General features: G+C 43.6%; 1 protein-coding gene across 28 annotated transcripts in view; it reads left to right on the forward strand.

Moving 5' to 3' along the window:
* The window catches only part of LOC121271629 (protein PRQFV-amide-like), a 101,679-nt gene that overhangs the window by 12,852 nt on the left and 61,175 nt on the right, over positions 1–27,652 (forward strand). For 19 of the 28 annotated variants that reach the window (XM_041177683.1, XM_041177684.1, XM_041177688.1 and 16 more), the window contains 28 exons: positions 988–1,023; positions 1,502–1,558; positions 2,997–3,032; positions 3,181–3,216; positions 3,620–3,664; positions 4,077–4,133; positions 5,464–5,499; positions 5,648–5,683; positions 6,166–6,222; positions 7,745–7,780; positions 8,260–8,316; positions 10,826–10,861; positions 11,329–11,385; positions 12,717–12,752; positions 13,933–13,968; positions 14,432–14,488; positions 15,819–15,854; positions 17,036–17,071; positions 17,539–17,595; positions 18,925–18,960; positions 20,120–20,155; positions 20,623–20,679; positions 22,009–22,044; positions 23,391–23,426; positions 23,894–23,950; positions 25,281–25,316; positions 26,487–26,522; positions 26,990–27,046. In XM_041177683.1, coding sequence (XP_041033617.1) covers positions 988–1,023; positions 1,502–1,558; positions 2,997–3,032; positions 3,181–3,216; positions 3,620–3,664; positions 4,077–4,133; positions 5,464–5,499; positions 5,648–5,683; positions 6,166–6,222; positions 7,745–7,780; positions 8,260–8,316; positions 10,826–10,861; positions 11,329–11,385; positions 12,717–12,752; positions 13,933–13,968; positions 14,432–14,488; positions 15,819–15,854; positions 17,036–17,071; positions 17,539–17,595; positions 18,925–18,960; positions 20,120–20,155; positions 20,623–20,679; positions 22,009–22,044; positions 23,391–23,426; positions 23,894–23,950; positions 25,281–25,316; positions 26,487–26,522; positions 26,990–27,046 — 1,227 coding nt within the window. The remainder of the gene's footprint in view (positions 1–987; positions 1,024–1,501; positions 1,559–2,996; positions 3,033–3,180; positions 3,217–3,619; positions 3,665–4,076; positions 4,134–5,463; positions 5,500–5,647; positions 5,684–6,165; positions 6,223–7,744; positions 7,781–8,259; positions 8,317–10,825; positions 10,862–11,328; positions 11,386–12,716; positions 12,753–13,932; positions 13,969–14,431; positions 14,489–15,818; positions 15,855–17,035; positions 17,072–17,538; positions 17,596–18,924; positions 18,961–20,119; positions 20,156–20,622; positions 20,680–22,008; positions 22,045–23,390; positions 23,427–23,893; positions 23,951–25,280; positions 25,317–26,486; positions 26,523–26,989; positions 27,047–27,652) is intronic. The other 9 variants (XM_041177693.1, XM_041177699.1, XM_041177696.1 and 6 more) reach the window with 9 other exon arrangements.

Genomic DNA, 27,652 nt, shown 5'->3' on the forward strand with positions numbered 1-27,652 from the left:
GACCGCATTTAGAATATTGTGAGCAATTTTGGGCCCCGTATCTCAGGAAGGATGAGCTGGCCCTGGAGAGGTTCCAGAGGAGGTTCACGAGAATGATCCCAGAAATGAAAGGCTTAACATATGAGGACCGTTTGAGGACTCTGGGTCTATACTCGATGGAGTTTAGAAGGATGAGCGGGGATCTGATTGAAACTTACAGAATACTGAAAGGCTTGGATAGAGTGGACGTGGGGAAGATGTTTCCATTAGGAGAGACTAGGACCCGAAGGCACAGCCTCAGAGTAAAGGGAAGACCTTTTAGAACAGAGATGAGGAGAAACTTCTTTAGCCAGAGAGTGGTGAATCTATGGAATTGATTGCCACAGAAGGCTGTGGAGGCCAGGTCATTGAGTGTATTTAAGACCGAGATAGATAGGTTCTTGATTGGTAAGCGGATCAAAGGTTATGGGGAGAAGGCGGGAGAATGGGGTTGAGAAACTTATCAGCCATGATTGAATCGCGAAGCAGACTCGATGGGCTGACTGGCCTAATTTCTGCTCCTATGTCTTATGAAGAAGGTGGCAGGAAGCTCGTGTTGTGCATGAACACTGGCACAGAGCAGTTTGACCGAATGGCCTGTTTCTGTGTTGTAATCACCATGTAATTTGATATAAAATTCCACCTGGAGATGTGCGCTGTTCAAGTGCTGAGTGTGTGGGTGTTTGCAGTGGGATTGGGATCATTGAAAACCATTTGGATATCGGAACATGTGGTCTGGAAACTGAAATCCTGTTCCCTCTGTTTCAGGCTCTGTAGAGAATGAGAGTGAGCCTGATACCAAAGATATTTATCCCAATCCTTGAACAATATGTCACGGTTACAGACTTAAATATAATAAAATGGTGGGGGGGGGCGGGGGGCAGACACACAGTTTTTAAACTATTCTGAAACGGGACACTGAGGCTTTACTGTGATTGGTGAACTGAAATTTTGCTCTTTCTGTTCCAGATTCTTTAGAAAAAGCGAGTCACTCTGAGACACAAGGTACCTATATTTATATTTTAATATGTCCCTGTTTCTATCAATCATTGGTCAATAATCGAGTGACGATTGTGCTCATGTCTCTGGGAAGCTGTTTGGATCCATTGGCCTTGGATGGAAACCCAAACCCCAGATCCCGGATCAGTGCTCGGCTCACTGTTCCAGTCTCTGAAGAGCCAGGAGGGCAGAGAGTGTGGGTGAGGGACAATCTCACACCCGGGCAGTAAGTGAGGCCCACACTGACCCTTGAGACTCCGGGATTCAACTCGCAGTTTCCTGGTGAAGTGACCGGAACCCAATCCAACCCTGAGCTGGGCCTTCGAGTGATGGGAATGTAGCTCATGGTGAGGCGAGCGATTCAGTGGGTGGTACAATGTGTGAGTGTGAGCAAAAAGGAACATGTGACAGGGACATACTTTTAAATTGTGAACATTTCACATTCATTTTCCATTTTATAATCGAAAACCGGTTTTCATTTCAGATTCCGATGAAATTGCCAAAAGGAAAAGCAAAGAGATCGGTTCCAGAGAAGATGATGGTTTGTAGATCTCTCTGTGTGGGGGATTATTGACTGTGCTAATATATGGGAACTGGGGCCATGAGAATGAACAAGCTATTTATTGAAATGATGTCAAATGCACGTGGAGTGAGGGGAGAAGTAGCAGAATGGAGAGCAAACTGGCTACAAAACAGCAAACAGAGAGTAGGGGTTAAAGGGAGTTACTCCGACTGGTGGAAGGTGGGAAGTGGTGTTCCACAGGGATCGGTGCTGGGATCACTGTTGTTCATCATTTACAGAAACAATTTGGACTTGGGAATCAGAAATGCAATTTAAAAACATGTCGAAGACACCAAACGAGGGGTTAATTATTGTTCAAGAGATTGTAATAAATTTTAGAAATTATTAAACTTACAGTCTTGTGGTGAAATTAGCAAAGTTATTCCAATATTGATGAGTCTGAACTGTTGAGTTTTGGTCAGAAGGACAAGGAGACACAGACTCCTCGGAAAATCAGAGACTCAATGGGTTTGAGGTAAAGAGGGATCTGGGGGCTACAGATTCACAAATCATTAAAACTAGTGACACAGACTCATGAGGTCATAAAAACACAAATAAATCACTGGGATTCATTTCCAGTGTGATAGAACTGAAAAGCAGAGAGGTTATGCTAAAGTTGTCTAGAAGCTTGATGAGTCCACACTGTAACGATTATACACAGTTCCTGTCTCCATACGACACAAACGAAATGGAGACATTGGAGAATATTCAGAATAGATTTACAAGGACAATACTAGAACTGAGAGGTTAGAACTATCAGGAGACACTGAACGGGTTAGGGCTCTATTCTCTAGGTGACCCTCAGGTTAAACTCACTATCAGTCGTCTCTCTCTAATGAGAGAGTAGCCTATGGTTCTCTGGGTCTACGGCGATTGTCATTTCATTTCAGGAAAGAGAAGATTGAGAAGCTGAGCAAGTAAATGTGTTCCCAAAATAAGTTAAAATTTCATAGGGAACACGGAGAGGAAATGCTTCCGATTGTTGGGAAATCAAGCCTGCCAGCCATAAATATAAGGGTCACAAATAAATCCAAAAGGCATTTGGGAGAAATCTGTTTATCCAGAGAGTTGTTAGATGTGGAATTCACTCCCATTGGGAGTGGTGGAGACAAATGGAAGCCATACATTTAAGGGGAAGCTGGATACAAAAAACAGGGGAAATGATTGGAGGATCCTCTGGGAGGGTGAGCTGAAGAGGGCTGGGAGGGCTCGTGTGGAACGTTACTACAATCACAGAGCAGTTGGGTTGAATGGCCTGTTTTTGTGCTGTAAGTTCATTCTGTTAATTCAATTTGGAGATGTCAGCTGTCCAGGTGCTGAGTGTGTGGGTGTTTGCAGTGGGATTGGGATCATTGAAAACCATCCGGATATCGGAATGTGTGGTCTGGGAACTAAAATCCTGTTCCCTCTCTTTCAGACTCTGTAGAGAATGAGAGCGAGCCTGATACTAAAGGTATTTATCCCGATCTTTGAACAATATGTCACGGTTACAGATTTAAATGTCATTAAAACGGGAGGGACAGATTTAAAACTATTCTGATAATGGGACACTGACCCTTTACTGTGATTGGTGAACTGAAATTCTGTTCTTTCTGTTCCAGATTCTTCCCAGAAGGGGAGTCACTCTGCAGAGACAGGTATACACACTGAGATTTGAATATCCCATCGTCGAGTGTCAGGGTTTAATCAGAGATTGCTGTCTCAGTGATCACTGATCCAAATACAATCAGGAATTTGTTGCTTTTTGATCCCGATCCACTCCCAGTGCAGTGCTGCACAGTCACTCTGGTTCCAGTCCAGGTTCTCTCCTGGATTACCCGACTCTGGGAGTGATGTAACAGGAGCTGAGGACCGAACCAAACCCGGTGTATCACTGGGAAGAGCTGAGCATGGGCTCTGTGTGGGAAACACAAAGTCGTTCACTCAATGCCCCTTTACACCTGGTGAATGGGGAAATCAAAGCAGAGAGCAGCTCACAAACATTTCTATTTCCCAGAGAATCTTCACTGAGCAAACGTTTCCTTCTTATTCCTGTTTCAGGATTGGATCAGATTGGAGAGTGGAATGAAAACAGCCACAATTCCAGTGAGTGAACACTTGTACAAGTTATTGAATGGGGAGGTGTCCCAGGCAAGTGTCCGTCTGTCTCCTGTTTGCCAATTCCCGACTCTCTCAATATCCACTATCCATTGAGGCCGATTCTAAGACTGGGAATCACGATGTGATTGTCAACGATGCTTTAGTTACAACCTCTGATTGTGAGTGAAGACAGACCAAGGGGGGAATTTAAACCCAGATCGTGGGGGGAGCGATTCTGATCGTGGGACACAGAGGTTTCCTGTGATTGGTGAACAGAATTTCGGTTCTTTCTATTCCAGTGGGTGGTACAATGTGTGAGTGTGAGCAAAAAGGAACATGTGACAGGGACACACCTTTAAATTGTGAACATTTCACATTCATTTTCCATTTTATAATCGAAAACCGGTTTTCATTTCAGATTCCGACGAAATTACCAAAAGGAAAAGCAAAAAGATCGGTTCCAGAGAAGATGATGGTTTGTAGATCTCTCTGTGTGGGGGATTATTGACTGCGCTAATATATGGGAGCTGGGGCCATGAGGATGAATAAGCTCTTTAATGAAATGATGTCAAATACACGTGTAGTGAGGGTAGCAGTAGCAGAATGGAGAGCAAGCTGGCTACAAAACAGCAAACAGAGAGGAGGGGTTAAAGGGAGTCACTCCGACTGGTGGAAGTTGGGAAGTGATGTTCCACAGGGATCGGTGCTGGGATCACTGTTTTTCATCATTTACAGAAACAATTTGGACTCGGGAATCAGAAAAACAATTTCAAAATGTGTGGATGTCAGCAAACTGGGGTTTAGTTAACACTGAGGAGACTGAAATAAACGTTCAAAATCGGCATGTGATTGGTAAATACATTTCACTGTAATAAACGTGAGATAATGTTGCCTTTTGGTCAGAAGGATAAGGAGGCGACAAATTTGTTGGAAAATCAGTGTTTCATTGGGTTTGAGGAACAGAGGGATTTCGGGGTTACAGATCCACAAATCATTAAAACTAGTGACACAGACTCATGAGGCCATAAAAACACAAATAAATCACTGCGGTTAATTTCCAATGGGATGGAACTGAAATGCAAAGAGGTTATGCTAAAGATGTCTAGAAGCTTGATGAGTCCACACTGTAACGACTGTACACATTTCCTGTCTCCATTTTACAGAAACATAATTGAGACATTGGAGAATATGCAGAATAGATTTACAAGGACAATACTGGAACTGACAGGTTAGAACTATCAGAAGAGACTGAACAGGTTCAGGCTCTATTCTCTAGAAAAGAGAAGACTGAGGGAGTGATCTCAGAGAGGTCTTTATAAAACTAGTACACTTTGATAGAGTACACAAAGAGAATTTGCTCCCATTGAAGGTGAGACCAAAACTGAGGGCAAGAAGTTTCAGAGTCACGAATAAATCCAATTGGGAATTCTGGAGGAAACTCTTTACCCAGATAGTTATGAGAATGGGGAACTCACTAGCACAGGGAGAGGTCGAGGCAAACAGAATCGATACAATTAAGGGAACCTGAAAAAACAAGAAAGGGGAAAGAGATAGAAGACAGTGTTGATAAGCTGAGATGAAGACAGTTGGGAGGAAGATTGTGTTGTGCATGAACACTGGCACAGAGCGGTTTGACTGAATGGCCTGTTTCTGTGTTGTAATCACCATGTGATTCGATATAAAATTCCACCTGGAGATGTGAGCTGTCCCGGTGCTGAGTTTGCAGTGGGATTGGGATTATTGAAAACCATTCAGATATTGAAACGTGTGGTCTGGAAACTGAAATCCTGTTCCCTTTGTTTCAGACTCTGTAGAGAATGAGAGTGAGCCTGATACTAAAGGTATTTATCCTGATCTTTGAACAATATGGCACAGTTACAGATTTAAATAGCATTAAAACGGGAGGGACAGTTTTAAAACTATTCTGATTACGGGACACTGAGGCTTTACTGTGTTTGGTGAACTGAAATTCTGTTCTTTCTGTTCCAGATTCTTTTGAAAAAGCAAGTCACTCTGGAACTCAAGGTACCTGCATTTATATTTTAATGTATCCCTGTTTCTATCAATCATTGGTCAATAATCTAGTGATGATTGTGCTCAAGTCGCACATGAGAAGCTGTTTGGATCCATTGGCCTTGGATGGAAACCCAAAGCTCAGATCCCGGAGTCAGTGCTCGGTTCACTGTTCCTGTCTCTGAAGACCCAGGAGAGCAGAGAGTGTGGGTGAGGGACAATCTCACACCCGGGCAGTAAGTGAGACTCACGTTGTCCCTCGAAACATTGGGATTCAACCCGCAGTTTCCTGGTGAAGTGAACTGAACCCAATCCAACCCTGAGCTGGGCCTTCGAGTGATGGGAATGTAGCTCATGGTGAGGCGAGCGATTCAGTGGGTGGTACAATGTGTGAGTGTGAGCAAAAAGGAACATGTGACAGGGACACACTTTTAAATTGTGAACATTTCACGTTCATTTTCCATTTTATAATCGAAAACCGGTTTTCATTTCAGATTCTGATGAAATTGCCAAAAGGAAAAGCAAAGAGATTGGTTCCAGAGAAGATGATGGTTTGTAGATCTCTCTGTGTGGGTGATTATTGACTGCGCTAATATCTGGGAGCTGGGTCCATGAGAATGAACAAGCTCTTTATTGAAATGATATCAAATAGACGTGGAGTGAGGGGAGGAGTAGCAGAATGGAGAGCAAGCTGCCTGCAAAACGGCAAACAGAGAGTAGGAGTTAAAGGGAGTTACTCCGACTGGTGGAAGGTGGGAAGTGGTGTTCCACAGGGTTCAGCGCAGGGATCACTGTTGTTCATTGTTTACAGAAACAATTTGAAGTCAGGAATCAGAAATACAATTTGAAAATGTGTGGATAACTCAAAAGTGGGGTTAAGTTAATACTGAGGAGACTGAAATAAATGTTCAAAATTGGCATGTGTTTTGTAAATACATTTCAGTGTAATAAACGTGAGCTGATGTTGGGTTTTGCTCGGAAGGATAAGGAAGCGACAAACTCCTCGGAAAATCAGAGTCTCACTGGTATTGAGGAACAGAGGGATCTGGGTGTTACAGATTCACAAATCATTAAAACTAGTGACACAGGCTCATGAGGCCATAAAAACACAAATAAATCACTGGGATTAAATTCCAATGGGATAGAACTGAAAAGCAGAGAGGTTATGCTAAAGATGTCTAGAAGCTTGTTGAGTCCACGTTGTAATGACTGTATACAGTTCCTGTCTCCATGTTACAGAAATGAAATGGAGACATTGGAGAATATGCAGAATAGATTTACAAGGACAATTCTAGAAATGAGTGATGAGAACAACCAGGAGAGACTGAACAGGTTCAGGCTCTATACTGAAGGAAAAAAGAAGACCAAGGGGGTGGCGTGATAGAGGACTTTACAAGAATAATTCAGTTTGAAAGGGAACACGGAGAGAATGGGTTCCCATTAACAGCGAGACCAAAACTGAGGTAGATAAATCTCAAAGTCTACAAATCCAATTGGGAATTCTGGAGGAAACTCTTTATCCAGAGAGAGATGAGAAGGGGGAACTCGCTGCCGCAGGGAGAGGTCGAGGCAAATGGAATCGATACAGTTAAGGAGGAGCTGAAAAGACACGAAACGGGAAAGAAATAGAAGGGGATGTTGATAAGATGAGATGAAGACAGGAGGCAGGAAGCTCGTGTTGTGCATGAACACTGGCACAGAGCAGTTTGACCGAATGGCCTGTTTCTGTGTTGTAATCACCATGTGATTCGATATAAAATTCTACCTGGAGATGTGAGCTGTCCAAGTGCTGAGTGTGTGGGTGTTTGCAGTGGGATTATGATCATTGAAAACCATTCAGATATCGGAACGTGTGGTCAGGAAACTGAAATCCTCTTCCCTCTGTTTCAGACTCTAGAGAATGAGAGTGAACCTGATACTAAATGTATTTATTCCAATCTTTGAAAAATACTTCACGGTTACAGATTTAAATATCATTAAAATGGGAGGGACAGTTTTAAAACTAATCTGATAATGGGACACTGAGGCTTTACTGTGATTGGTGAACTGAAATTCTGCTCTGTTCTGTTCCAGATTCTTTAGAAAAAGCGAGTCACTCTGAGACACAAGGTATCTATATTTATATTTTAACATGACCATGTTTCTATCAATCATTGGTCAATAATCGAGTGACGATTGTGCTCATGTCTCTGTGAAACAGTTTGGATCCACTGGCCTTGGATGGAAACCCAAGCCCCAGATCCCGGAGTCAGTGCACAGCTCACTGTTCCAGTCTCTGAAGAGCCAGGAGGGCAGAGAGTATGGGTGAGGGACAATTTCACACCCGGGCAGTAAGTGAGACTCATACCGAACCTTGAGACTCCGGGATTCAACCCACAGTTTCCTGGTGAAGTGTCCCGAACCCAATCCAACCCTGAGCAGGGCCTTCGAGTGATGCGAATGTAGCTCACGGTGAGGCGAGCGATTCAGTGGGTGGTACAATGTGTGTGTGTGAGCAAAAGGGAACATGTGACAGGGACACACTTTTAAATTGTGAACATTTCACATTCATTTTCCATTTTATAATCGAAAACCGGTTTTCATTTCAGATTCCGATGAAATTGCCAAAAGGAAAAGCAAAGAGATTGGTTCCAGAGAAGATGATGGTTTGTAGACCTCTCTGTGTGGGGGATTATTGACTGCGCTAATATATGGGAGCTGGGGCCATGAGGATGAATAAGCTCTTTAATGAAATGATGTAAAATACACGTGGAGTGAGGGTAGCAGTAGCAGAATGGAGAGCAAGCTGGCTACAAAACAGCAAACAGAGAGTAGGGGTTAAAGGGAGTTACTCCGGCTGGTGGAAGGTGGGAAGTGGTGTTCCACAGGGATCGGTGCTGGGATCATTGTTCTTCATCGTTTACAGAAACAATTTGGACTTGGACTCAGAAATACAATTTGCAAATGTACAGGGGACAATAGTTAATACTGAGGAGATGGTAATACAAATTCAAACTCGGCATGTGATTGGTAAATACATTTCACTGTTATAAATGTTTGTTGTTCCTGGATTTTGTTCGGAAGGATAAGGAGGCCACAAACTCCTCAGAAAATCAGAGTCTCAATGGGGGTGAGGAAAAGAGGGATCATTATTCACGAATCATTAAAACAAGTGACACAGACTCATGAGGCCTTAAAACCAGAAATAAATCACTGGGATTCATTTCCAATGGGATAGAACTGTAAAGCAGAGAGGTTATGCTAAAGATGTCTAGAAGCTTGAGGAGTCCACACTGTAACGAGCGTACACAGTTCCTGTCTCCATGTTACGCAAAAGCAATGGACACATTGGAGAATATGCAGAATACATTTACAAGGACAATACGAGAACTGAGAGGTTAGAACTATCAAGAGAGATTGAATAGGTTCGGGCTCTATTCTCTAGAAAAAGTAGACTGAGGGGTGATTGACAGAGGTCTTCACAAAAAGAATTCAAGATTGATAGAGTACACAGAGAGAATTTGTTCCCATTGAGGGCAGGACCAAAACTGAGGGCGATAAGTTACAGAGTCATGAATAAATCCAATCGGGAATTCTGGAGGAAACTCTTTTCCCAGAGAGAGATGAGAATGGGGAGCTCACTACTGCAGGAAGAGTTTGAGGCAAATAAAATCAATCCATTTCAGCGAAAGCTGAAAACACAAGAGAGGGAAAGAAATAGAAGGAGATGTTGATAAGATGAGATGAAGACAGGTGGCAGGAAGCTCGTGTTGTGCATGAACACGGGCACCGAGCAGTTTGACCGAATGGCCTGTTTCTGTGTTGTAATCACCATGTGATTCGATATAACATTCCACCTGGAGATGTGAGCTGTCCAGGTGCTGAGTGTGTGGGTGTTTGCAGTTGGATTGGGATCATTGAAAACCATTCGGATATCGGAACGTGTGGTCTGGAAACTGAAATCCTGTTCCCTCTGTTTCAGACTCAGTAGAGAATGAGAGTGAGCCTGATACTAAAGTGATTCATCTCGATCTTTGATCAATACTTCACGGTTACAGATTAAAATATCATTAAAATGGGAGGTCAAAGCATAGAAAAAGGCTTTTCGGCCCATCGAGTCTGTGCCAGTCAAACAAGTGCCTAACTGTTCTAGCACTTGGCCCATGGCCTTGTATGCCCTGGCATCAAAAGTACACATCCAAATACTTCTCAAATGTTATGAGGATTTCTGCCTTTCAGGCAGTAAGTTCCAGATTCCTACCACCCTCTGGGTGAAAACATTCTGCCTCACATCCCCTCTAAACCTCCTGCCCCTTACCTTAAATCTATGCCCCCTGGTTACTGATCCGTGCACTAAGGGGAAAAGTTGCTTCCTGTCTACCCTATCTATGCCCCTGATAATTTTATACACCTCAATCATGTCCTCCCTCAATCACCTCAGCTCCAAGGAAAATAACCCCAGTCTATCCAATCTTTCTTCATAACTAAAACACTCCTGTCCAGGCAACATCCTGGTAAATCTCCTCTGCACTCTCTCTTCTGCAATCACATCCTTCCTATAATGGGGATTCCAGAACTGCACGCAATACTCGAGCTGTGGGCCTAACCAGCATTTTATACAATTCCAGCATAACCTCCCTGCTCTTATATTCTGTGCCTCAGCTAATAAAGGCAAGTATGCCATATGCCATCTTAACCACCTTATCCACCTGTCCCGCTACCTTAAAGTACCGGTGGACATGCACACCAGGGTCCCTCTGATCCTCGGTACTTCTCAGGGTCCTACCATTCATCGTGCATTCCCGTGCCTTGTTTGTCCTGCCCATGTGCATCACGTCACACTTTTGTGGATTAAATCCCATTTGCCATCGATAAGCCCATCTGACCAGCCCATCTATATCCTCCTGTAATCCTCCTCACTATTTACCACTCCACCAATTATTGTCTTATCCACGAACTTACTGATCAAGCCTCCTACATTCAATTCTAAATCGTTTATATATTCTACAAACAGCAAGGGACCCAACACCGATCCCTGTGGAACCCCACTGGACACAGTCAACCAGTCACAAAAACATCCCTCGACCATCACCATAGTTTGAAAACTATTCGGATTACGGGACACTGAGGCTTTACTGTGATTGGTGAACTGAAATTCTGTTGTTTCTGTTCCAGATTCTTTCGAAAAAGCGAGTCACTCTGGGACTCAAGGTACCTACACTTATATTTTAATATGTACCTATTTCTATCAATCATTGGTCAATAATCTAGTGACGATTGTGCTCATGTCTCTGGGAAGCTGTTTGGAGGATGGAAACTCAAAGCTTAGAACCTGGAGTCAGTGCTCGGCTCACTGTTCCTGTCTGTGAAGAGCGAGGAGGGCAGAGAGTGTGGGTGAGGGACAATCTCACACCCGGGCAGTAAGTGAGACTTATACTGACCCTCGAGACTCCGGGATTCAACCCGCAGTCTCCTGGTGAAGTGTCCCGAACCCAATCCAACCCTGAGCAGGGACTTCGAGTGATGGGAATGTAGCTCATGGTGAGGCGAGCGATTCAGTGGGTGGTACAACGTGTGTGTGTGCGCAAAAAGGAACATGTGACAGGGACACACTTTTAAATTGTGAACATTTCACATTCATTTTCCATTTTATAATCGAAAACCGGTTTTCATTTCAGATTCCGATGAAATTGCCAAAAGGAAAAGCAAAAACATTGGTTCCAGAGAAGATGATGGTTTGTAGACCACTCTGTGTGGGGGATTATTGACTGCGCTAATATATGGGAGCTGGGCCCATGAGGATGAATAAGCTCTTTTATGAAATGATGTCAAATACATGTGTAGTGAGGATAGCAGTAGCAGAATGGAGAGCAAGCTGGCTACAAAACAGCAAACAGAGAGGAGGGTTTAAAGGGAGTTACTCCGACTGGTGGAAGGTGGCAAGTGGTGTTCCACAGGGATCGGTGCTGGGGTAATGGTTCTTCATCGTTTACAGAAACAATTTGGACTTAGGAATCAGAAATACAATTTGCAAATGTTCAGGGCACACCAAACTGGAGTTTAGTTAATACTGAGGAGATGGTAATACAAATTCAAACTTGTATTGTGATTAGTAAATACACTTAATTGTTATAAATATTGGTTGTGCCTGGGTTTTGGTTGGAAGGATAAGGAGGCCACAAACTCCTCAGAAAATCAGAGTCTCAATGGGGGTGAGGAAAAGAGGGATCATTATTCACAAATCATTAAAACTAGTGATACAGACTCATGAGGCCTAAAAACGAGAAATAAATCACTGGGATTCATTTCCAATTGGATAGGACTGTAAAGCAGAGAGGTTATGCTAAAGATGTCTAGAAGCTTGATGAGTCCACACTGTAACGAGTGTACACAGTTCCTGTCTCCAGGTTACGCAAAAGCAATGGAGACATTGGAGAATATGCAGAATAGACTTACGAGGACAATATGAGAACTGACAGGTTAGAACTATCAGGAGAGACTGAATAGGTTTGGGCTCTATTCTCTAGAAAACAGAAGACTGAGGGGTGACCTGATAGAGATCTGCACAAAAAGAATGCAAGTTTGATAGAGTACACAGAGAGAATTTGTTCCCATTGAGGGCAAGACCAAAACTGAGGGCGATAAGTTTCAGAGTCACGAATGAATCCAATCGGGAATTCTGGAGGAAACTCTTTTCCCAGAGAGAGATGAGAATGGGGAGCTCGCTACTGCAGGAAGAGTTTGAGGCAAATACAATCAATACATTAAAGCAGAAGCTGAACAAACAAGAAAGGGAAAGAAATAGAAGGAGATGTTGATAAGATCAGCTGAAGATGGGAGGCAGAAAGCTCGTGTTGTGCATGAACACTGGCACCGAGCGGTATGACCGAATGGCCTGTTTCTGTGTTCTAATCACCATGTGATTTGATATAAAATTCCACCTGGAGATGTGAGCTGTCCAGGTGCTGAGTGTGTGGGTGTTTGCAGTGGGATTGGGATCATTAAAAACCATTCGGATATCGGGATGTGTGGTCTTGAAACTGAAATCCTGTTCCCTCTGTTTCAGAATCTGTAGAGAATGAGAGTGAGCTTGATACTAAAGGTATTTATCCTGATCTTTGAACAATACTTCACGGTTACAGATTTAAATATTGTTAAAATGGGAGGTCTACAGCATAGAAAAAGGCCCTTCGGCCCATCGAGTCTGTGCCAGTCAAACAAGTGCCTAACTATTCTAATTCCATTTTCTAGCACGAGGCCCAAGGCCTTGTATGCCCTGGCATCAAAAGTGCACATCCAAATACTTCTTAAATGTTATGAAGATTTCTGTCTTTCAGGCAGTGAGTTGCAGATTCCCACCACCCTCTGGGTGAAAACATACTGCCTCACATCCCCTCTAAACCTCCTGCCCCGTACCTTAAATCTATGCCCCCTGGTTACTGATCCCTGCACCAAGGGGAAACGTTGCGTCCTGTCTACCCTATCTATACCCCTGATAATTTTATACACCTCAATCATGTCCTCCCTCAATCTCCTCTGCTCCAAGGAAAATAACTCCAGTCTATCCAATCTCTCTTCATAACTAAAACTCTCCAGTCCAGGCAACATCCTGGTAAATCTCCTCTGCCCTCTCTCTACTGCAATCACATCCTTCCTATAATGCGGATTCCAGAACTGCACGCAATACTTTAACAGTGGCCTAACCGGCGTTTTATATAGTTTTAGCATAACCTCTCTGCTCTTATATTCTATGCCCCGTCTAATAAAGGCAAGTATGCCATATGCCTTCTCAACCACCTATTCTACCTGTCCCGCTACCTTAAATAACCGGTGGACATGCACACCAAGGTCCCTCTGATCCTCGGTAATTCCCAGGGCCCTACCATTCATCGTGCATTCCCGTGCCTTGTTTGTCCTGCACACGTGCATCACCTCACCCTTTTCTGGATTAAATTCCATTTGCCACCGATAAGCCCATCTGACCAGCCCGTCTATATCCTCCTGTCATCTAAGGCGATCCTCCTCACTATTTACCACTCTACCAATGATTGTCTTATCCAAGAACTTACTGATCAACCCGCCTACATTCAATTCTAAATCGTTTATATATTCTAAAAACAGCAAGGGACCCAACACCGATCCCTGTGGAACCCCACTGGACACAGGCATCCAGTCACAAAATCATCCCTCAACCATTACCATAGTTTTAAAACTATTCTGATTACGGGACACTGAGGCCTTACTGTGATTGGTGAACTGAAATTCTGTTCTTTCCGTTCCAGATTCTTTCGAAAAAGCGAGTCACTCTGGGACTCAAGGTACCTACACTTATATTTTAATATGTACCTATTTCTATCAATCATTGGTCAATAATCTAGTGACAAATGTGTTCATGTCAATGGGAAGCTGTATGGAGGATGGAAACTCAAAGCTCAGATCCCGGAGTCAGTGCTCGGCTCACTGTTCCTGTCTCTGAAGAGCGAGGAGGGCAGAGAGTGTGGGTGAGGGACAACCTCACACCCGGGCAGTGAGACTCATACTGACCCTCGAGACTCCGGGATTCAACCCGCAGTTTCCTGGTGAAGTGTCCCGAACCCAATCAAACCATGAGCTAGGCCTTCGAGTGATGGGAATGTAGCTTATGGTGAGGCGAGCGATTCAGTGGGTGGTACAATGTGTGAGTGCGAGCAAAAAGGAACAAGTGACAGGAACACACTTTTAAATTGTGAACATTTCACATTCAGTTTCCATTTTATAAACGAAAACCGGTTTTCATTTCAGATTCCGATGAAATTGCCAAAAGGAAAAGCAAAAAGATTGGTTCCAGAGAAGATGATGGTTTGTAGATCACTCTGTGTGGGGGACTATTAACTGCCCTAATTTATGGTAGCTGGGGCCATGAGGATGAACAAGCTCTTTAATGAAATGATGCCAAATGCACATGGAGTGAGGAGAGCAGTAGCAGAATGGAGAGCAAGCTGGCTACAAAACAGCAAACAGAGAGGAGGGTTTAAAGGGAGTTACTCCGACTGGTGGAAGGTGGCAAGTGGTGTTCCACAGGGATCGGTGATGGGATCATAGTTCTTCATCGTTTACAGAAATAATTTGGACTTGGACTCAGAAATACAATTTGTAAATGTGCAGGGGACACCAAACTGGAGTTTAGTTAATACTGAGGAGATGGTAATACAAATTCAGACTCGGCATGTGATTGGTAAATACATTTCACTGTTATAAATGTTGGTTGTTCCTGGATTTTGGTTGGAAGGATAAGGAGGCCACAAACTCCTCAGAAATTCAGAGTCTCAATGGGGGTGAGAAACAGAGGGATCATTATTCACAAATCATTAAAACTAGTGACACAGACTCATGAGGCCTTAAAACCAGAAATAAATCACTGGGATTCATTTCCAATGGGATAGAACTGAAAAGCAGAGAGGTTATGCTAAAGATGTCTAGAAGCTTGATGAGTCCACACTGTAACGAGTGTACACAGTTCCTGCCTCCATATTACGCATAAGCAATGGAGACATTGGAGAATATGCAGAATAGATTTACAAGGACAATACGAGAACTGAGAGTTTCGAACTATCAGGAGAGATTGAATAGGTTTGGGCTCTATTCTCTAGAAAAGAGAAGACTGAGGGGTGACCTGACACAAGTCTTCACAAAAAGAATTCAAGTTTGATAGAGTACACAGAGAGAATTTGTTCCCATTGAGGGCATGGCCAAAACTGAGGGCGATAAGTTTCAGAGTCACGAATAAATCCAATCGGGAATTCTGGAGGAAACTCTTTTCCCAGAGAGATATGAGAATGAGGAGCTCGCTACTGCCGGAAGAGTTTGAGGCAAATACAATCAATACATTTAAGGGGAAGCTGCAAAAGCAAGAAAGAGAAAGAAATAGAAGGGGATGTTGATCAGATGAGATGAAGTCAGGTGGCAGGAAGCTCATGTTGTGCATGAACACTGGCACTGAGCAGTTTGACCGAATGGCCTGTTTCTGTGTTGTAATCACCATGTGATTCGATATAAAATTCCACCTGGAGATGTGAGCTGTCCAAGTGCTGTGTGTGTGGGTGTTTGCATTGGAATTGGGATCATTGAAAACCATTCGGATATCGGAATGTGTGGTCTTGAAACTGAAATCCTTTTCCCTCTTTTTCAGACTCTGCAGAGAATGAGAGTGAGCCTGATACTAAAGGTATTTATCCCGATCTTTGAACAAAACTTCATGGTTACAGATTTAAATATCATTAAAACGGGAAGTCTACAGCATAGAAAAAGGCCCTTCGGCCCATTGAGTCTGTGCCAGTCAAACAAGTGCCTAACTATTCTAATTCCATTTTCCAGCACTTCGCCCATGGCCTTGTATGCCCTGGCATCAAAAGTACACTTCCAAATACTTCTTAAATGTTATGAGGATTTCTGCCTTTCAGGCAGTGAGTTCCAGAGTCCCGCCACGTTCTGGGTGAAAACATTCTGCCTCACATTCCCTCTAAACCTCCTGCCCCTTACCTTAAATCTATGCCCCCTGGTTACTGATCCCTGCAACAAGGGGAAAAGTTGCGTCCTGTCTTCCCTATCTATGCCCCTGATAATTTTATACACCCCAATCATGTCCTCCCTCAATCACCTCTGCTCCAAGGAAAATAACCCCAGTCTATCTAATCTCTCTTCATAACGAAAACTCTCCAGTCCAGGCAACATCCTGGTAAATCTCCTCTGCACTCTCTCTTCTGCAATCACATCCTTCCTATAATGCGGATTCCAGAACTGCACGCAATACTCGAGCTGTGGGCCTAACCAGCGTTTTATACAATTCCAGCATAACCTCCCTGCTCTTATATTCTATGCCTCAGCTAATAAAGGCAAGTATGACATATGCCTTCTTAACCACCTTATCTACCTGTCCTGCTACCTTAAAGTACCGGTGGACATGCACACCAAGGTCCCTCTGATCCTCGGTACTTCCCAGGGTCCTACCATTCATCGTGCATTCCCGTGCCTTGTTTGTCCTGCCCATGTGCATCACCTCACACTTTTGTGGATTAAATTCCATTTGCCACCTATAAGCCCATCTGACCAGCCCGTCTATATCCTCCTGTAATCTAAGGCGATCCTCCTCACTATTTACCACTCCACCAATTATTGTCTGATCCACGAACTTACTGATCAATCCTCCTACATTCAATTCTAAATTGTTTATATATTCTACAAACAGCAAGGGACCCAACACCGATCCCTTTGGAACCCCACTGGACACAGTCAACCAGTCACAAAAATATCCCTCGACCATCACCACAGTTTGAAAACTATTCTGATTACGGGACACTGAGGCTTTACTGTGATTGGTGAACTGAAATTCTGTTCTTTCTCTTCCAGATTCTTTCGAAAAAGCGAGTCACTCTGGGACTCAAGGTACCTACACTTATATTTTAATATGGACCTATTTCTATCAATCATTGGTCAATAATCTAGTGACAAATGTGTTCATGTCACTGGGAAGCTGTTTGGAGGATCGAAACTCAAAGCTCAGATCCTGGAGTCAGTGCTCGGCTCACTGTTCCTGTCTGTGAAGAGCAAGGAGGGCAGAGAGTGTGGGTGTGGGACAATCTCATACCCGGGCCGTAAGTGAGACTCGCACTGACCCTCGAGACTCCGGGATTCAACCCGCAGTTTCCTGCTGAAGTGTCCCGAACCCAATCAAACCCTGAGCTAGGCCTTCGAGTGATGGGAATGTAGCTTATGGTGAGGCAAGCAATTCAGTGGGTGGTACAATGTGTGAGTGTGAGCAAAAAGGAACATGTGACAGGGACACACTTTTAAATTGTGAACATTTCACGTTCATTTTCCATTTCATAATCAAAAACCGGTTTTCATTTCAGATTCCGATGAAATTGCCAAAAGGAAAAGCAAAGAGATCGGTTCCAGAGAAGATGATGGTTTGTAGACCACTCTGTGTGGGGGATTATTGGCTGCGTTAATATATGGGAGCTGGGGCTATGAGGATGAACAAGCTCTTTAATGAAATGATGTCAAATGGATGTGGAGTGAGGGGAGCAGTAGCAGAATGGAGAGCAATCTGGCTACAAAACAGCAAACAGAGAGCAGGAGTTAAAGGGAGTTACTCCGACTGTTGAAAGGTGGGAAGTGGTGCTCCACAGGGATTGGTGCTGGGATGATTGTTCTTCATCATTTACAGAAACAATTTGGACTTGGAATCAGAAATACAATTTGCAAATGTGCAGGCGACACCAAACTGGAGTTTAGTTAATACTGAGGAGATGGTAATACAAATTCAAACTCGGCATGTGATTGGCATATACATTTCACTGTTATAAATGTTGGTTGAACCTGGGTTTTGGTCGGACGGATAAGGAGGCCAAAAACTCCTCAGATAGTCAGAATATCAATGGGGGTGAGGAACAGAGGGATCATTATTCACAAGTCATTAAAACTAGTGACACAGACTCATGAGGCCTTAAAACCAGAAATAAATCACTGGGATTCATTTCCAATTGGATAGAACTGAAAAGCAGAGAGGTTATGCTAAAGATGTCTAGAAGCTTGATCAGTCAACAATGTAACGACTATACACAGTTCCTGTCACCATGTTATGCAAAAGGAATGGAGACATTGGAGAATATGCAGAATAGATTTACAAGGACAATACGAGAACTGAGAGTTTAGAACTATCAGGAGAGACTGAATAGGTTTGGGCTCTATTCTCTAGAAAACAGAAGACTGAGGAGTGACCTGACAGAGGTCTTCACATAAATAATTCAAGTTTGATAGAGCACACAGAGAGAATTTGTTCCCATTGAGTGCAAGACCAAAACTGAGGGTGATAAGTTTCAGAGTCACGAATAAATCCAACAAGGAATTCTGGAGGAAAAGGTTTTCCCAGAGAGAGATGAGAATGGGGAGCTCGCTACTGCAGGAAGAGTTTGAGGCAAATACAATCAATACATTTAAGCGGAAGCTGAAAAAGCAAGAAAGGGAAAGAAATAGAAGGAGATGTTGATAACATGGGATGAAGACAGGTGGCAGGAAGCTCGTGTTGTGCATGAACACTGGCACGAGCAGTTTGACCGAATGGCCTGTTTCTGTGTTGTAATCACCATGTGATTCAATATAAAATTCCACCTGGAGATGTGAGCTGTCCAGGTGCTGAGTGTGTGGGTGTTTGCAGTGGGACTGGGATCATTGAAAACCATTCGGATATCGGAATGTGTGGTCTTGAAACTGAAATCCTGTTCCCTCTGTTTTAGATTCTGTAGAGAATGAGAGTGAGCCTGATACTAAAGGTATTTATCCCGATCTTTGAACAATACTTCACGGTTACAGATTCAAATATCATTAAAACAGCATAGAAAAAGGCCCTTCAGCCCATCGAGTCTGTGCCAGTCAAACAAGTGCCTAACTATTCTAATTCCATTTTCTAGCACTTGGCCCATGGCCTTGTATGCCCTGGCTTCAAAAGTACACATCCAAATACTTCTTAAATGTTATGGGGATTTCTGCCTTTCAGGCAGTGAGTTCCAGATTCCCACCACCTTCTGGGTGAAAACATTCTGCCCAACATCCCCTCTAAACCTCCTGCCCCTTATCTTAAATCTATGCCCCCTGGTTACTGATCCCTGCACCAAGGGGAAAAGTTGCTTCCTGTCTACCCTATCTATACCCCTGATAATTTTATACACCTCAATCATTCCTCCCTCAATCACCTCTGCTCCAAGGAAAATAACCCCAGTCTATCCAATCTTTCTTCATAACTAAAACACTCCTGTCCAGGCAACATCCTGGTAAATCTCCTCTGCACTCTCTCTTCTGCAATCACATCCTTCCTATAATGCGGATTCCAGAACTGCACGCAATACTCGAGCTGTGGGCCTAACCAGCATTTTATACAATTCCAGCATAACCTCCCTGCTCTTATATTCTATGCCTCAGCTAATAAAGGCAAGTATGCCATATGCCATCTTAACCACCTTATCCACCTGTCCCGCTACCTTAAAGTACCGGTGGACATGCACACCAGGGTCCCTCTGATCCTCGGTACTTCCCAGGGTCCTACCATTCATCGTGCATTCCCGTGCCTTGTTTGTCCTGCCCACGTGCATCACCTCACACTCTTGAGGATTAAATTCCATTTGCCATCGATAAGCCCATCTGACCAGCCCATCTATATCCTCCTGTAATCCTCCTCACTATTTACCACTCCACCAATTATTGTCTTATCCACGGACTTACTGATCAACCCTCCTACATTCAATTCTAAATCGTTTATATATTCTACAAACAGCAAGGGACCCAACACCGATCCCTGTGGAACCCCACTGGACACAGTCAACCAGTCACAAGAACATCCCTCGACCATCACCATAGTTTTAAAACTATCCTGATTACGGGACACTGAGGCTTTACTGTGATTGGTGAACTGAAATTCTGCTGTTTCTGTTCCAGATTCTTTCGAAAAAGCGAGTCACTCTGGGACTCAAGGTACCTACACTTATATTTTAATATGTACCTATTTCTATCAATCATTGGACAATAATCTAGTGACGATTGTGCTCATGTCTCTGGGAAGCTGTTTGGAGGATGGAAACTCAAAGCTCAGAACCTGGAGTCAGTGCTCGGCTCACTGTTCCTGTCTCTGAAGAGCGAGGAAGGCAGAGAGAGTGGGTGAGGGACAATCTCACACCCGGGCCGTAAGTGAGACTCATACTGACCCTCGAGACTCCAGGATTCAACCCGCAGTTTCCTGGTGAAGTGTCCCGAACCCAATCCAACCCTGAGCAGGGACTTCGAGTGATGGGAATGTAGCTCATGGTGAGGCGAGCGATTCAGTGGGTGGTACAATGTGTGTGTGTGAGCAAAAAGGAACATGTGACAGGGACACACTTTTAAATTGTGAACATTTCACATTCATTTTCCATTTTATAATCGAAAACCGGTTTTCATTTCAGATTCCGATGAAATTGCCAAAAGGAAAAGCAAAGAGATTGGTTCCAGAGAAGATGATGGTTTGTAGACCACTCTGTGTGGGGGATTATTGACTGCGCTAATATATGGGAGCTGGGGCCATGAGGATGAATAAGCTCTTATGAAATGATGTCAAATACACGTGTAGTGAGGGTAGCAGTCGCAGAATGGAGAGCAAGCTGGCTACAAAACAGCAAACAGAGAGGAGGGGTTAAAGGGAGTTACTCCGACTGGTGGAAGGTGGGAAGTGGTGTTCCACAGGGATCGGTGCTGGGATCATTGTTCTTCATCGTTTACAGAAACAATTTGGACTTAGGAATCAAAAATACAATTTGCAAATGTGCAGGGGACACCAAACTGGAGTTTAGTTAATACTGAGGAGATGGTAATACAAATTCAAACTTGTCTTGTGATTAGTAAATACATTTCACTGTTATAAATATTGGTTGTGCCTGGGTTTTGGTCGGAAGGATAAGGAGGCCACAAACTCCTCAGAAAATCAGAGTCTCAATGGGGGTGAGGAACAGAGGGATCATTATTCACAAATCATTAAAACTAGTGACACAGACTCATGAGGCCTTAAAACCAGAAATAAATCACTGGGATTCATTTCCAATTGGATAGAACTGTAAAGCAGAGAGGTTATGCTAAAGATGTCTAGAAGCTTGATGAGTCCACACTGTAACGACTATACACAGTTCCTGTCTCCATGTTATGCAAAAGGAATGGAGACATTGGAGAATATGCAGAATAGATTTACAAGGACAATACGAGAACTGAGAGTTTAGAACTATCAGGAGAGACTGAATAGGTTTGGGCTCTATTCTCTAGAAAACAGAAGACTGAGGGGTGACCTGACAGAGGTCTTCACATAAATAATTCAAGTTTGATAGAGTACACAGAGAGAATTTGATCCCATTGAGGGCAAGACCAAAACTGTGGGCGATAAGTTTCAGAGTCATGAATAAATCTAAACGGGAATTCTGGAGGAAACTCTTTTCCCAGAGAGAGATGAGAATGGGGAGCTCGCTACTGCAGGAAGAGTTTGAGGCAAATACAATCAATACATTTAAGCGGAAGCTGAACAAACAAGAAAGGGAAAGAAATAGAAGGAGATGTTGATAAGATCAGCTGAAGATGGGAGGCAGAAAGCTCGTGTTGTGCATGAACACTGGCACCGAGCAGTTTGTTCGAATGGCCTGTTTCTGTGTTGTAATCACCATGTGATTCGATATAAAATTCCACCTGGAGATGTGAGCTGTCCAGGTGCTGAGTGTGTGGGTGTTTGCAGTGTGATTGGGATCATTGAAAACCATTCGGATATCGGGATGTGTGGTCTTGAAACTGAAATCCTGTTCCCTCTGTTTCAGACTCTGTAGAGAATGAGAGTGAGCTTGATACTAAAGGTATTTATCCCCATCTTTGAACAATACTTCACGGTTACAGATTTAAATATTATTAAAATGGGAGGTCTACAGCATAGAAAAAGGCTTTTCGGCCCATCGAGTCTGTGCCAGTCAAACAAGTGCCTAACTATTCTAATTCCATTTTCTAGCACGAGGCCCAAGGCCTTGTATGCCCTGGCATCAAAAGTGCACATCCAAATACTTCTTAAATGTTATGAGGATTTCTGCCTTTCAGGCAATGAGTTCCAGATTCCCACCACCCTCTGGGTGAAAACATTCAAACAAGTGCCTAACTATTCTAATTCCATTTTCTAGCACGAGGCCCAAGGCCTTGTATGCCCTGGCATCAAAAGTGCACATCCAAATACTTCTTAAATGTTATGAGGATTTCTGCCTTTCAGGCAATGAGTTCCAGATTCCCACCACCCTCTGGGTGAAAACATTCTGCCTCACATCCCCTCTAAACCTCCTGTCCCTTACCTTAAATCTATGCCCCCTGGTTACTGATCCCTGCACCAAGGGGAAACGTTGCGTCCTGTCTACCCTATCTATGCCCCTGATAATTTTATACACCTCAATCATGTCCTCCCTCAATCTCCTCAGCTCCAAGGAAAATAACTCCAGTCAATCCAATCTCTCTTCATAACTAAAACTCTCCAGTCCAGGCAACATCCTGGTAAATCTCCTCTGCACTCTCTCTAGTGCAATCACATCCTTCCTATAATGCGGATTCCAGAACTGCACACAATACTCTAGCAGTGGCCCAACCGGCGTTTTATATAGTTTTAGCAGAACCTCTCTGCTCTTATATTCTATGCCCCGTCTAATAAAGGCAAGTATGCCATATGCCTTCTCAACCACCTTATCTACCTGTCCCGCTACCTTAAATTACCGGTGGACATGCACACCAATGTCCCTCTGATCCTCGGTACTTCCCAGGGTCCTACCATTCATCGTGCATTCCCGTGCCTTGTTTGTCCTGCACATGTGCATCACCCCACCCTTATCTGGATTAAATTCCATTTGCCACCGATAAGCCCATCTGACCAGCCCATCTATATCCTCCTGTAATCTAAGGCGATCCTCCTCACTATTTACCACTCTACCAATCATTGTCTTATCCAAGAACTTACTGATCAACCCTCCTACATTCAATTCTAAATCGTTTATATATTCTGCAAACAGCAAGGGACCCAACACCGATCCCTGTGGAACCCCACTGGACAAAGGAATCCAGTCACAAACACATCCCTCAACCATCACCACAGTTTAAAAACTATTCTGATTACGGGACACTGAGGCCTTACTGTGATTGGTGAACTGAAATTCTGTTCTTTCTGTTCCAGGTTCTTTCGAAAGAGCGAGTCACTCTGGGACTCAAGGTACCTACACTTATATTTTAATATGTACCTATTTCTATCAATCATTGGTCAATAATCTAGTGACAAATGTGTTCATGTCTCTGGGAAGCTGTTTGGAGGATGGAAACTCAAAGCTCAGATCCCGGAGTCAGTGCTCGGCTCACTGTTCCTGTCTCTGAAGAGCGAGGAGGGCAGAGAATGTGGGTGAGGGACATTCTCACTCCCGCGCAGTAAGTGAGACTCACACGGAGCCTCGAGACTGCGGGATTCAACCCGCAGTTTCCGGGGGAAGTGTTCCGAACCCAATCAAACCATGAGCAAGGCCTTCGAGTGATGGGAATGTAGCTCATGGTGAGGAGAGCGATTCAGTGGATGGTACAATGTGTGAGTGCGAGCAAAAAGGAACATGTGACAGGAACACACTTTTAAACTGTGAACATCTCACATTCAGTTTCCATTTTATAATCGAAAACCTGTTTTCATTTCAGATTCCGATGAAATTGCCAAAAGGAAAAGCAAAGAGTTCGGTTCCAGAGAAGATGATGGTTTGTAGATCACTCTGTGTGGGGGACTGTTAACTGCCCTAATTTATGGGAGCTGGGCCATGAGGATGAACAAGCTCTTTAATAAAATAATGCCAAATGCACACGGAGTGAGGGGAGCAGTAGCTGAATGGAGAGCAAGCTGGCTACAAAACAGCAAACAGAGAGTAGGAGTTAAAGGGAGTTACTCCGACTGGTGGAAGGTGGGAAGTGGTGTTCCATAGGGATCGGTGCTGGGATCATAGTTCTTCATCGTTTACAGAAACAATTTGAACTTGGACTCAGAAATACAATTTGTAAATGTGCAGGGGACACCAAACTGGAGTTTAGTTAATACTGAGGAGATGGTAATACAAATTCAAACTCGACGTGCGATTGGTAAATACATTTCACTGTTATAAATGTTGGTTGTTCCTGGATTTTGGTCGGAAGGATAAGGAGGCCACAAACTCCTCAGAAAATCAGAGTCTCAATGGGGGTGAGGAACAGAGGGATCATTATTCACAAATCATTAAAACTAGTGACACAGACTCATGAGGCCTTAAAACCAGAAATAAATCACTGGGATTCATTTCCAATGGGATAGAACTGAAAAGCAGAGAGGTTATGCTAAAGATGTCTAGAAGCTTGATGAGTCCACACTGTAACGAGTGTACACAGTTCCTGTCTCCATGTTGTGCATAAGCAATGGAGACATTGGAGAATATGCAGAATAGATTTACAAGGACAATACGAGAGCTGAGAGGTTAGAACTATCAGGAGAGATTGAATAGGTTTGGGCTCTATTCTCTAGAAAAGAGAAGATTGAGGGGTGACCTGACACAAGTCTTCACAAAAAGAATTAAAGTTTGATAGAGTACACAGAGAGAATTTGTTCCCATTGAGGGCAAGACCAAAACTGAGGGCGATAAGTTTCAGAGTCACGAATAAATCCAATCGGGAATTCTGGAGGAAACTCTTTTCCCAGAGAGATATGAGGATGAGGAGCTCGCTACTGCAGGAAGAGTTTGAGGCAAATACAATCAATACATTTAAGCGGAAGCTGAAAAAGCAAGAAAGGGGAAAGAAATAGAAGGAGATGTTGATAAGATGAGATGAAGTCAGGTGGCAGGAAGCTCGTGTTGTGCATGAACACTGGCACCGAGTAGTTTGACCGAATGGCCTGTTTCTGTGTTGTAATCACCATGTGATTCGATATAAAATTCCATCTGGAGATGTGAGCTGTCCAGGTGCTGAGTGTGTGTGTGTTTGCAGTGGGATTGGGATCATTGAAAACCATTCGGATATCGGAATGTGTGGTCTTGAAACTGAAATCCTTTTCCCTCTTTTTCAGACTCTGCAGAGAATGAGAGTGAGCCTGATACTAAAGGTATTTATCCCGATCTTTGAACAACACTTCATGGTTACGGATTTAAATATCATTAAAACGGGAGGTCTACAGCATAGAAAAAGGCCCTTCGCTAATCGAGTCTATGCCAGTCAAACAAGTGCCTAACTATTCTAATTCCATTTTCTAGCATTTGGCCCATGGCCTTGTATGCCCTGGCATCAAAAGTACACATCCAAATACTTCTTAAATGTTATGAGGATTTCTGCCTTTCAGGCAGTGAGTTCCAGATTCCCACCACCTTCTGGGTGAAAACATTCTGCCACACATCCCCTCTAAACCTCCTGCCCCTTACCTTAAATCTATGCCCCCTGGTTACTGATCCCAGCACCAAGGGGAAAAGTTGCTTCCTGTCTACCCTATCTATACCCCTGATAATTTTATACACCTCAATCATGTCCTCCCCCAATCACCTCTGCTCCAAGGAAAATAACCCCAGAATATCCAATGTTTCTTCATAACTAAAACACTCCTGTCCAGGCAACATCCTGGTAAATCTCCTCTGCACTCTCTCTTCTGCAATCACATCCTTCCTATAATGCGGATTCCAGAACTGCACGCAATACTCGAGCTGTGGGCCTAACCAGCTTTTTATACAATTCCAGCATAACCTCCCTGCTCTTATATTCTATGCCTCAGCTAATAAAGGCAAGTATGCCATATGCCATCTTAACCACCTTATCCACCTGTCCCGCTACCTTAAAGTACCGGTGGACATGCACACCAGGGTCCCTCTGATCCTTGGTACTTCCCAGGGTCCTACCATTCATCGTGCATTCCCGTGCCTTGTTTGTCCTGCCCATGTGCATCACCTCACACTCTTGAGGATTAAATTCCATTTGCCATCGATAAACCCATCTGACCAGCCCATCTATATCCTCCTGTAATCCTCCTCACTATTTACCACTCCACCAATTATTGTCTTATCCACGAACTTACTGATCAACCCTCCTACATTCAATTCTAAATCGTTTATATATTCTACAAACAGCAAGGGACCCAACACCGATCCCTGTGGAACCCCACTGGACACAGTCAACCAGTCACAAGAACATCCCTCGACCATCACCATAGTTTTAAAACTATCCTGATTACGGGACACTGAGGCTTTACTGTGATTGGTGAACTGAAATTCTGCTGTTTCTGTTCCAGATTCTTTCGAAAAAGCGAGTCACTCTGGGACTCAAGGTACCTACACTTATATTTTAATATGTACCTATTTCTATCAATCATTGGACAATAATCTAGTGACGATTGTGCTCATGTCTCTGGGAAGCTGTTTGGAGGATGGAAACTCAAAGCTCAGAACCTGGAGTCAGTGCTCGGCTCACTGTTCCTGTCTCTGAAGAGCGAGGAGGGCAGAGAGAGTGGGTGAGGGACAATCTCACACCCGGGCAGTAAGTGAGACTCATACTGACCCTCGAGACTCCGGGATTCAACCCGCAGTGTCATGGTGAAGTGTCCCGAACCCAATCCAACCCTGAGCAGGGACTTCGAGTGATGGGAATGTAGCTCATGGTGAGGCGAGCGATTCAGTGGGTGGTACAATGTGTGTGTGTGAGCAAAAAGGAACATGTGACAGGGACACACTTTTAAATTGTGAACATTTCACATTCATTTTCCATTTTATAATCGAAAACCGGTTTTCATTTCAGATTCCGATGAAATTGCCAAAAGGAAAAGCAAAGAGATTGGTTCCAGAGAAGATGATGGTTTGTAGACCACTCTGTGTGGGGGATTATTGACTGCGCTAATATATGGGAGCTGGGGCCATGAGGATGAATAAGCTCTTTTATGAAATGATGTCAAATACACGTGTAGTGAGGGTAGCAGTAGCAGAATGGAGAGCAAGCTGGCTACAAAACAGCAAACAGAGAGGAGGGGTTAAAGGGAGTTACTCCGACTGGTGGAAGGTGGGAAGTGGTGTTCCACAGGGATTGGTGCTGGGATCATTGTTCTTCATCGTTTACAGAAACAATTTGGACTTAGGAATCAAAAATACAATTTGCAAATGTGCAGGGGACACCAAACTGGAGTTTAATTAATACTGAGGAGATGGTAATACAAATTCAAACTCGACGTGTGATTGGTAAATACATTTCACTGTTATAAATGTTGGTTGTTCCTGGATTTTGGTCGGAAGGATAAGGAGGCCACAAACTCCTCAGAAAATCAGAGTCTCAATGGGGGTGAGGAACAGAGGGATCATTATTCACAAATCATTAAAACTAGTGACACAGACTCATGAGGCCTTAAAACCAGAAATAAATCACTGGGATTCATTTCCAATTGGATAGAACTGTAAAGCAGAGAGGTTA

Source organism: Carcharodon carcharias, chromosome 31 (genome assembly GCF_017639515.1).
Source record: "Carcharodon carcharias isolate sCarCar2 chromosome 31, sCarCar2.pri, whole genome shotgun sequence".
Classification (NCBI taxonomy): domain Eukaryota; kingdom Metazoa; phylum Chordata; class Chondrichthyes; order Lamniformes; family Lamnidae; genus Carcharodon; species Carcharodon carcharias.